Source organism: Siniperca chuatsi, linkage group LG14, assembly GCF_020085105.1.
Source record: "Siniperca chuatsi isolate FFG_IHB_CAS linkage group LG14, ASM2008510v1, whole genome shotgun sequence".
Taxonomy (NCBI): Eukaryota; Metazoa; Chordata; class Actinopteri; order Centrarchiformes; family Sinipercidae; genus Siniperca; species Siniperca chuatsi.
In genome coordinates, this window is record NC_058055.1 from 4,576,698 (window position 1) to 4,588,540 (window position 11,843).

Sequence of the window (11,843 nt, forward strand, 5' to 3'; positions counted from 1 at the left end):
GTAGTGAACCAGTGGCGGGCCTCCCAGCCAGGCCCTTCTTGATACGGATTGTGCCGCTCTCTTTCATACAATGAAGCTAGGCTGCACAGAACCGAAGCTCACTGCCTGTTGTCTCTTATTTTCCTGTATATTCAGGTAATATAATGTAAAACACACATAAACATGCATACAAGAGAACTGTTTACTATTTTGGTTGTTTATAGCCAACGTAAGAGTGGGTTTGTAAAGGTAGACCACATAAAAGTTTTGCTAGTCACCGTCAGGCAAACATGAGGTTTTGTAATGGCGGCGCCCCTCCGCAACTTGAACTCCCATGCGAAATAAGGAATATTCAGATATCACTTTTTGAGTAACAGTTGTAATGTTAAGGAAGTAATGTTCAAGAATTGTAAAAACTATGTTTATTGGAATAATATGTTGGTGTGTAAAATGTGTCAATGTGCAGACCAAGTAATTAGAATTATATTTCTAATATAAATAGTAACAAGTTAGCTTATGTACATGCATAAAAACAAAGAGATGCCTATTAATTCTAAAATGAATACACATTCTGGTAGGAACTGTTTAAGAGTGTGAAAGACCAGATGTTTTTTTGTTAGATTGGCAGATTCTGACAACATTTTGAAAAAATGCTTTTTGAATATTTTGTGATTAAACATACAATGAAGTGAGGCTGCACTGAACCGAAGCTCACTGCCTGTTGTCTCTTATTTTCCTGTATATTCAGGGTTTTCTTCTGTGCTGGTCTGCCTAGACTGGACCCGTAACATAAACACAAAGTACAGCTGAGGCTGATGGGAATGTCATTAGTTTTTCAGGTATTTGGTCATAAACTGACGTATTGGACAAGTTGAACATGATTTACCTGATGATGGTGCTAGATGAAAAGTTAAAGGATCATCAACGTTCAACAAGTCATCCTGAAGGGAATATGAAGGTCTGAACCAAATTTCATGGCAATCCAACCAATAATTGTTGATATATTTCACTCTGAACCACAAATGTGAACCTCATTGTGGCGCTAGAGGAAAAGCCGGGATCACCAAGTTATTAGGCTACATTGTGCAAACTCACTAATAAGCTGTGAGTCATCATATCAAATGAAGATTCTGTCTGGTACTGCCATGGGACAACATAAAAAGTTTTATGTGTTGCCTTTGGAACAATATTGTGCTTTAACTTAATACTTAGTTTTTTCCTTATCTGAATTAAGGGTCTAAGGACAGAGGGTGTTGTATGCTGTACTGATTGTAAAGCCCCCTGAGGCAAATTTGTGATTTGAGATATTGGGCTATTTAAATGAAATATATTTATATCTAATTACATATATATATATATATATATATATATATATATATGAATGGACTTGAATTACTTATGACAGCTAAATAGACAATGCCTATTTTATTGACTGCCAGTTTTCAACAAACTCACTGCTATTTACTGTCAACTACATTTTGTTGTCCAGACACTAACTGGATTCTGTTGTAAGTCTGGTTCACATCCAGTTTTCGAATTACACTGTGGCTTTCAGGGGAGCCCTATTTTTCATGGGTGGGGATGGGAGGGTACTGTACTGTACTGTATACTATCAATACATTTCAATTCATACAGATAATATTTAGCCTGGGACAACAAAGAAACAGAAAAACTATGCACCATTGCAATGCTCCACTATGTTCATCAGTTTGTTTCTAACTTTGTCTGTTTATCAGAGCTTTAGCTGAAGACAGCTGCCTGCTGCATCTAGAAAGTAAAATTGTGGGCTGTACAACCCAACCATTAAGCTAAAAGACGCTAAAACTCTCCATAGAGCTGAGGGGAACTGCAGAGGCAGGTGAAAGTTCTCTGTGGATTTGTTTATGAGCAACCCCTTACACATTACACATAGAGCCATTGTTTTTAATATACTGTAACTAGATTAGCAGCTCTGTAAGGCTGTACTTTGGCAAAGCTGTGCTTTGAGCTAAATGCTAATGTCAGCATGCTAACATGCTCTCAATGATAATATTAACATGCTGATGTTTAGCAGGTGTCGTGTTTACCACGATGTTCACCAACATAGTTTACTGTGTTAGCATGCTTTCATTTGCTAATTAGCTCTAACCACAAAGTACAGCTGAGGCTGATGGGAATATCTTTAGTTCTGCATGTATTTGGTCATAAACTGAAGTAAAGGACAAATTAAAATTTGTCACTTTGGGTCACTCGAGTCCCTGTACATCAGCACCTGTCTCATCCATGTCACCTTGAACTCCTCTTCCAAAGACTTTAAGGGCAACTGGAGTTTTGTGTTGATCCTGTAGAGGGCGATGTTGCTGAGGCTTCTGGGCAACTCCAGCCATTTTCTAAGACAGCTGCTTACCTTCCTCTTAAAGGTCTCTACGGTGGAGATGGGGACTTTGTAGACAAGTAGCGGCCAGAGTATTGGCAACATATCATGTTGGTATATCCACGCCTAGAATTTTCCTGGGAGCCTCGACCGGTCGACTGATCTCAGCCAGCTGTCCAGTTCCTGGCAGGTTGACTGAACAGATGCGGAGTCCTTAAGGCTGCTGTCGAAGACCTTGCCCAGGCTCTTCACTGGCTTCTCTGAGACGGTTGGGATCAGTGATGCTTCGATGCTGAAGCAGAACCTGTCCATGACTCAACCCTTCCATAGCACAAGTGACCTTGGCTTAGCTGGCTTGAAACCCATTCGAGCCCACTGGATGAGTTTTTCCAGCAAATAGGGTCACAGAGATGGTGCAGCCTGTGATTATCCCAACCTCTAGATTTTTTCCACTCTGATACTACTGAACCCGCTGAGTAGTAATCCTGGATCAGGTCTACAGTGTGGTGTGGCACATGGTGCTTGGTCATTGTTGTCTGGACAAGTTTGTGGGGGATGGAGCCACACGCATTGGCTAGGTCTAACCAAAGCACTGTGAGGTCTCCCTTGTTCTCCCGGGCTTCACGGATGAGCTGGGTCACCACTCCAGTGTGTTCTAGACACCCCGGCACTCCAGGGATCCCTTCTTTTTGCACAGATGTGTCTATGTAGTTGTTACTTGAGAGATCTTCTTCAGCCAGCCGCCTTGCTGCAATGCTGAAGAAGACTTTACCTTTCACACTCAGCAGTGAGATTATGCTGAATCGGTCGATTCGCTTGGAATCCTCCTCTTTAGGGATCCAGACCCCCTCTGCAAATCTCCACTGCTGCGCCACTTTTCTTCTCCTGATATTCCAGTCGCTTGAGTAGCAATGGGCAGTTCTTGTAAACCTTGTACGGGACTCCACTTGGTCCGGGGGCAGAGCTGGATCTTGCCTTCTTCACAACCTCCTGGACGTCTTTCAGGAGTGGCTCCCTGATGTCAAAGTCCTTTGTGGGAGGTGGTGGGTCTATGAGGATGTCTCTCTGGCCCAGCTCCTTCTGCCTGTTGGGGTCACTGTAGGTGTTCTGAATGTGCAGGTCAATTTCCTCCTTTGAGCATGCCAGGTTCCCATTCTGCTTCTGTCCCAGCAGTTGGTTGGTAAAGCCAAAGGGATTCGCTATGAAGGACGCCCTCCTTCTGGCTCTCTCCTTCCGACATCTTCTGTGCCATTCAGCTCTGCACAGGGTCATTAGCCTTTTCCTTAAGATGGTCCGCAGCTCTGCCAAAGGGGGGCGCTGTTCCTCAGTGGCTTCCTTGCACTGCTTTTTGAGGGACTTCTGCTCCTGCTGAATCTTGTGGATCTTCACTGAACTTTGGTTCATGGTGTAAAGTGCTCTGGCTGACCTCTCTCTTCCTGGTCATCAACCAGTCTATTCCTGGTCGCCACCGGTTTCGCCAGCATATGGATTCTTAAAATACATCTTCTGATGCACCTGAATACTTAATCAGTGATGTATCCTGGGGTCACTGGGTGTTTCGGGTCTTCCGATGAATTATATGTACTAAATTTCATTTCAATCCAATCAAATAGTTGTTGAGATATTTCAGTCTGGACCAAAGTGGTGGACTGACCGACAGACAGACATTGCCATCCATATAGCAATGCCGCTAGCATGGCTAAAAAATATTGATTGGAACAGCTTTTGAATCAGAGTCAGAGCTTTTTTTAATATCAAGAGGGAGAAAGAGTCTCTGAGGGGTTTTGAAGAGTTTTAGCAATGTTAGCTCAGTATCCTTTGAGAGAAGTTTCTCCTACCACCAACAGCTGAAAACTTACCTCAGGAAACAGCAGTGCTAATTCATGCACATAATCAAGCTGTCTTAGCTAAGACAACATCAGTGATGAATTTGTTGTTTCTGTGAATGCATAATCTTACTGCAAATTAATTATTATTAATTATTTAGACCTGATACCATTAAAACATGTTTGATGCCAGTTGTAACACATGAAAAATAGTTTAACAGCTAACTATAACCGGTCAACACACATTTCATGAATGCTGATTTAACCATGTGAGTTTTCATGCAAGGCCTTGTGAAATATTTATGTGATTTGTGATGTAAAACAGTAACACTAAAAATATACAGAAATAATTACAATAAAACATGATCTTGTATAGTGAAATACAATTTTAGTTTGTTCTATATATGAAAAAAACATATTGTATTTGATCTCAGATATATTTAATGCAGCCAGTGAGTAAGTGACCAGTGTGTGTGTGTGTGTGTGTGTGTGTGTGTGTGTGTGTGATATACATCCGGCCACCCACATTAAGTCTAGAAAAAGACTACTCACTGATGAATAATGTAGGTAGGTGGTAAAAGTTGCTAACATCAGCATGTAATACTGTGTTGTAATACAGTGTAGTCACCATAATAATGTCCCCTAAAATAGATACTCATGTTATATATTATTATATATAAATTATTGTTTTTCAGCTTTGTGTGTTTTCTGTTGATTTGATGTTACAAATTGTGTGTGATAAGCTTTTAAATGTTTCTGGAAGTTTTTTTTTTTTACATTGTTCGTCACACTGTTCAATAATCCACTTTTTAAAAAGAGTTTACATATTATTTTCTTAATATGGAGCACAGACATGCTCAATTAGTCACAGATTTTAAAGGCAAAATGCTAAGATTTATATTTTGCAGATGTAAAAAAAAAGATTTATAATGACTTAGATGCTTCTTTTCTATTGCAACACTTTCATTCCTGCTGTCTGTGCTTACTTGTGTTGTTCAATTTACCTGAGACATAAGTTACACAATGAAGACAGTACTGCTCCTCCCAGTGTCCAGTGTTAGGAAACAGCGACCACAATGTAGTTTTCCACTAACAATAAAGTACAAATGTTACATAAATAGACACATAAATATGCATTAAAATAGATTTTTACTGCTCTACAAGGATAGAAAATAACCTAGTTGACACAAGGAAACACACACAACTTCTCTATCAATCCAAAAAAAACAATCAGGTCCTTTGCATGTAGTACAGCACCCATACATATTTTACAGTATACATTTACCTTAATGTTATCATAAAATGACTGAAACTGTTAAGATGATGATGCCAAAATTATTAATATTTACTCACAACCATAACCTAATTGTTACAGCTGTTTAGCTGTTGTGGTTGGTGGGTAAAGTTGTACAACATGATGAGCAATCTGTGGCATCTACAAATACTCCTTAACTTGTCAGAATGACTTTTGTTCATGACATGACACAGCTTGTCTGTGTTAGCTCACTAGACACTCACTATCACTTGTCTTATCAGTAGCAACAGTAGCCTGAGGGTTAGACAAGGCAGTTTGTGAGTGAGAACCTTTGAATTCACGACAGTCAGCCTTAAAAATCTGAGTAGAATATTAAAATATCACTCAGAATACAACCTTAGGCAAGTGATGAAGACACAATCAACAAATATGTTCAAAATAAAATGACAATTATTTAGTCAAGGAACCTTGGCCAACTCCTCCTGTTTAATTCAGAGACAATTCTGTATGTATGAATATGAAGCAAAGCACTGATAAAGGAAATTACTGGCATCCTCTGTATCTGTATGAGTTTAAAAGTTGCATTTGTCAGATATGATTATTGGCATCTTAGTATACACTTCCATTCTGCTTATTTTATTAATCCAGTTAGTACCTAAAATATCAACATTTACAGATTACAATTTGTTGTTTCTGTATGTACATGTCATGTGTCATGTGTCATATCATCATAATAAAAGTCTTGTTGTGGGGATTTTTCTTTGGTTGGTTTGCTGAGCAATCAAAGCCAATCTTCTCCTTTCATCCATAAATGGATAAATTGAGTTACTGACTCAAGAAGGTAGTTGCTCAACACGCCCACTCCCCAGTGCATCCACTCATCAGCCTATATAACAGCTGACTCCAGCACAGAAACACAAGTCGCATTCATCGAGGAAGCATGAGGTCTTGCAGTCTGTGCATCATACTAAGCTTGGCAGTAGCAGTTTACTGCGTGCCAATATCAGAAGTTTCTGTGCAAGATGAAAGTTTTGCAGAGGTATGTGTTTGCCTTACCTTGTCATGCATTTAAGATGTGTTCAAGATGTGCATTTTGGGAACTTCCATTGTTCCATAAATTCTGAAGATCATTACTTACTACGGGTTATTATTATACTTTGCTTTGCTTTTTTATGCACGTATTCTCACTATCTGGCATTAAAGTGCATATGGAAACGTTCATGCTCTAGGAATTCTGAATGTTACGCTGTTATAGACATAGGAAAACATGTACTAACTGCTTAATCTCTGCTGTTAATAGCTCCATGCATATTAACAAACAGATCTGTTCTTCCTACATGGAGTATATTATATATATATTGTTCTCTCTTGCAGAGCTACCTGAAGAAATTCTATAACCTAACAGAGGAGACCGGCCCATCTATCAGACGGGGGATCAGCCCGGTGAGCAGGAAGCTGAGTGAGATGCAGCGATTCTTTGGTCTCAAGATCAGCGGGAGGCTGGATGCTGATACCTTAGAGATGATGAAGAAGCCCCGCTGTGGCGTTCCAGACAGCAAAATTGCCGGTTTCTCCACCTTTGGAGAAAACAAGTGGAAGACAAACAGCCTTACCTACAGGTGAATGTTGAAATGAATGAAAGAGAAAATGTGTGAGAGAAACTTACTGAAGGCATTGCATGTAGTAAATGATATATTTTTCTGTCCTACAGGATAGAGAACTACACACCTGACATGTCTGTGCCAGAGGTAGATGACTCCATAGAGAAAGCGCTGCAGGTTTGGGCCAAAGTCACTCCTCTGAGATTCACAAGAATCTACAGTGGCACCGCTGACATCATGATCTCCTTTGGCCGCCTTGGTGAGTAAAAACTAACTTTTCCTGTGTCTTTCCCAGTTATATACTCTCCCTGTGCTCATTTTATTGGTTGTGACGTCCCATAAAGCATCTTAGCTTTAACTACATGTGTTTTCTGTGTCTTGAATCACATTGGAAAGCTGATCAATCATAGCACTAAGATGCTATCTGAAAACACAGTTCTGATTTGCTGTTTTTTTAAACTAATTCAGTTAATGGCTTGTAGCTGTACAGTATTTGGTTTGCAAAACTTGACATGAATCTGTTCTTGCTAACAGCACATGGAGATTATTACCCTTTTGATGGGCGTGATGGCACTCTTGCCCATGCCTTCGCCCCAGGCCCTGGCATTGGAGGAGACGCTCATTTTGATGATGATGAGACCTTCACTTTCCGCTCAAACAAAGGTGAGTTTGTTATTTATGCTCTGCATGGGACAGTGGGGGAATTTACTCAAATGCTCTTGAGGTACTTGTGCTTCAGTTGAGTATTTCCATTTTGTGCTACTTTATAAACTACATTTTGTTTCACGTTTTACTCCACTACATTTATTGTAAGTTACTTTTCAGATTTATATTTTACATTAAAAATATGGCTTATACAGCTTATTAAAATACAACACTAAATTGAAAAAGTGGTTCCAAACCGTTTTGGCTTTACACGTGTTGTTAGGCCTCTTGTCATATTTCAGATTTCTATGAGTTGTTGGCCGTTTCATTTCCCCTCTAAACTTCTCACATGATTTCATTTAAATAACTGTTAACTGTTAAATTATACTATCTTTCCGAAAAAAGAGATCAGAGAAAAGTCCAAAAATGAATACAAATTTATGTAGCAGAACTTTGTTCTTTTTTCTTTCCTCTCCCAGTAATCATCTCATGATAAATCATGAGCTTTATCTTGTGACCCTTTGTAGGGGGCTGACCCCTAGGTTGGGAACCACTGGACTAAACCTCCTAACTGTATATAATTAATAGTAGTTGAAATAAGTAGTTATAAGCAGTTAAAACTAGCTCCACCTCAAGCAGCGACAACAGTAAAATGATGCTTACACTTTTATGCATCAATATTAACAATCTAATAATGTTGTATATAATAATATCAGTCACAGGTGACAGTTTTCTGCTGAAGCGGTGCTTTTCTTTTTGATACTGTACTTTTACTTAAGGATTTTGAATGCAGGACTTTAACTTGTAATGGAGTATTTTTTAATTGTTGTATTGGTACTTTTACTTGAGTAAAGGATTTGTGTCCTTCTTCCACCACTGCCGTGGGAAGATATTTTAAAGAATAGCTCCATTGTGTGTATTTTGACAGGATAAATTGCTCATCATCCAGAAGAACTATAACTGTATCTGTATCTGCTGTAGGCTACATCCTCTTCATGGTGGCTGCCCATGAGTTTGGCCACTCCCTGGGCTTGTCTCACTCTAATGATCCTGGTGCTCTCATGTACCCTGTGTACATATACAGAAACCGTGACACCTTTGTTCTGCCCCGGGATGATGTCAACGGCATCCAGTCTCTCTATGGTTAGTACTAACTGGCTGGATCATCAATACCAGTTTGCACAAATAGCACTTGGCCAAAATCTCTGACAATCTCTTGCACAGTCTTCGTTGATGCTGTTCAACTGTTAGGGCTTTGCTGCAGTGGGATGCAGGGATTTTTCTAAATACTGGTGACTCATTTTGTTTAACCTCCAGGTCCAAATCCTGATAAGGATCCCTCTGTGGCTAAACCTCAGCCCCCCACCACTCCAGATGCCTGTGATTCAACCATGGTTTTGGATGCTGTCACCACCCTGCGAGGAGAGATGCTTTTCTTCAAAGACAGGTATCAGACATACTGTACAGTAGAATGCTAATACATCTTAATGCAAAGTCTATGAGGATTGTTTCTCACCATACATGGCCTGACTTATGTTCTATGTGTGTTCTCAGCTTCTTCTGGCGTAGCTACCCCCAGAGCAGCACACCTCAGCAAAGTCTCATCACAAACTTCTGGCCCAATGCCCCCATCAACATCGATGCTGCTTATGAAAGCCAACAGTCAGACAGAATCTTTTTATTTAAAGGTGTGCTCCTTATCTTCCCAAGGCGCCAATCTGACACCATTTTATAGTTTACAACTTCATGCTTTTTTAAAATATTTTCCTGCCTGCAGATCGTAGAGTGTGGGCTTTCAGTGGCTATGATCCTGTACGCGGCTATCCTAAAACACTTACCAGTTTTGGTCTGCCAAGAGGCGTGAAGAAAATCGATGCGGCCCTCTATGATGTGAAATCTGGAAAGACTCTGTTCTTTGTAGGCAACTATTACTTTAGGTGTGTAATTTCTGATTTTAGTATGATATGTTCTTTTCCCTTTACCCTTCTTGAATGTATCTAATAACTGTCTGTGTTTCTTCAGTTATGATGAGGCCAAAAAGACTATGGACCAGGGATTCCCCAAGCGATTGGATGAGACCTTCCCCGGCCTGACCGGCAAGGTGACTGCAGCTTTCCAGTACAGAGGTGAGTAGCATTTAAAGCTCACCTGAGTTTTCCAAGTCAAGACTACTGAAACGGATGAATGCTGAGAGTTACATGAGAAGATCAATACTACTCTCATATCTGTCCATTAAACATGAAGCTACAGCTGGGAGACAGTTAGCTTAGCTGAGCATAAAACAGACTGGAAACAGAAGGAACAGCTAGCAGCTAGCCTGGCTCTGTCCAAAGGTAACAAAGTCGGCATAGCAGCACCTTGGGAGGGGGTTGAGCGATGGACTATTTCTTGGCCGGGCGCAGTGATTTCCAGGAGGCTCCGCTGGTTGCTTGGAAATTACTGATGGTAATGTGTTAATTAGTGAGCTTTAGAGGTGCTAGTAGGCAGATTTTGTTACCATTTGACAGAACCAGGCTAACAAGTTTTCCCCTGCTGACCTGCCTTTATGCTAAGCTAAGCTAACTGGCCTCCTCGCTCCAGTTTCATAGATTAACGGACAGATGTCAGAGTAGTATGGATCTTCATCATCTAACCCCTGGCAAAAAAAGAGAATAAATGTATTTCCCAAAATGTTGAACGACTCCTTTAGCTAGCACAGAAACTAACATTGAGCCACTGTTCTGCAGGTTTTACATACATCTACAGTGGACCCAACGTGTTTGAGTACAACCTGAGGACGAGGAGGCTGTACCGGGTGCTGAGGAAAAGCTACTTCTTGCGCTGCACTAAACGTCTAGGCCAGTTTGCTGGCTAAGTTGTTTATGTAGCCACACTGAATGAGAATGAATGTACACTAACAGTGTTGAAAAAGTACATTTTAAATATTTCTATTAATCTATAGATCTAAATCTATTTTCAACTTTTAAGTCTATCAAACTTATTTAGAGCTGTACACATACAGTAGGCTATTCAAAGAATATATTAATAAAATGTTTTTTATATTATTTTTATAAATTGTCTACATGTCTGTTATATGTACTTTGCAGCGCTGGTGCTGTGTATGAGACTTTTCAGTCATCCTGGAAATCAGATATTTAGTAAAAAGTTAAATCTGAGTTGCTTCTACAGTCAGGAACTTTCTGATTAAGCCTCTGATTAGTGATGAAACATCTTGAGGATCTTTCTTCAAGACAGCAAGTCCACTTGCATTTGACCTATTACTAGTAATATTGCTACTGTTCTTCGTATCTGTAATCTAATGATTATAGATGATCTGGAAAGCTGTGCATGGCATCAATAAATACATCAAGCAATTCATCAATTGATACGTAATTGGACAATAAAATCAGGATTAACAAAGGTCTTAGATATTTACAATTAATACAACATCAATACAAAAATCAACCTTTGTCATGGCTCTCAGGTCCTCCATACTGGATATATGATCTTATGTATGCATGTAAAACTGTAACAATTTTGGCCCCATCAATTTACAAATAAAAAATGTTTAGTAAGACATTTGAATGTTTCCATTTTGTTAGTGAATATCAATATGTCTAGTGAGTGCACTGTTTTTGCCATTATTGAAGTTCTTGCTTATAGTAAAGTATACAGTTGTAAAAGTGATTTCTCAACCAGTCTGATGCTGTTTTGGGTGACATATAAACAATACAGGTAGTAACAGTCATTGAAAGATTTGTCCATTTGTCCTCTAATCAATGAAGAGTACATTTATAGTGAGTGAGCCAATGAGTCATTTTCATCACTGAGATCTATAAGTACGGTGACACCTTGTATGACAGCCATATCTGTGTCTCCTGTTGACAAAACATATAGAAGAGTGAAAGCACAAACATTAAGAGAAATTGCTCCAAATCCAGGAATCCTGCAAATTCCAGCACATAAACATCTGTAACATACACACATTTTAACACATGCTCTCCAAATCAAGAAATTGAGCAAATTTTCAAGGCAATCATTCAATAACTGATATTTAGTTGGCTGAATGGTCAACACGTTTTTATTTTCACTACATTTTTCTTGGTGTTTGTGTTTCACTCTTGTATGTGTTTGAGGGGTCACCATGGAGGAAGTCCTTTATGCTGTAAAGAACACGAATACAAACACAGTGGTGACCAAATAAC

At 39.5% G+C, this 11,843-nt stretch overlaps 1 protein-coding gene and 1 pseudogene across 1 annotated transcript; one reads left to right on the forward strand and one right to left on the reverse strand.

Annotated features, from left to right (window-relative positions):
• Positions 1–2,194: 2,194 nt before the first annotated feature.
• On the reverse strand, positions 2,195–5,517 carry LOC122888755 (annotated as a pseudogene).
• A 774-nt stretch (positions 5,518–6,291) lies between these two features.
• mmp13a (matrix metallopeptidase 13a) lies at positions 6,292–11,217 on the forward strand. Its single transcript, XM_044222765.1, has 10 exons — positions 6,292–6,452; positions 6,788–7,032; positions 7,125–7,273; positions 7,549–7,677; positions 8,641–8,802; positions 8,977–9,106; positions 9,214–9,347; positions 9,437–9,596; positions 9,682–9,785; positions 10,386–11,217. Exons 1-10 carry the CDS (start codon positions 6,354–6,356, stop codon positions 10,511–10,513), a joined length of 1,440 nt encoding a protein of 479 aa, XP_044078700.1. The 5' UTR covers positions 6,292–6,353; the 3' UTR covers positions 10,514–11,217.
• Positions 11,218–11,843: the final 626 nt, after the last annotated feature.

Excerpts from the sequence above, each read along its gene's own strand:
- mmp13a (XM_044222765.1), top strand. The coding sequence starts at position 6,354 with ATGAGGTCTTGCAGTCTGTGCATCATACTAAGCTTGGCAGTAGCAGTT. Across the intron at positions 7,033-7,124 it reads ACAAACAGCCTTACCTACAG|GATAGAGAACTACACACCTG; the intron begins GTGAATGTTGAA and ends TCTGTCCTACAG. Across the intron at positions 7,274-7,548 it reads GATCTCCTTTGGCCGCCTTG|CACATGGAGATTATTACCCT; the intron begins GTGAGTAAAAAC and ends TCTTGCTAACAG.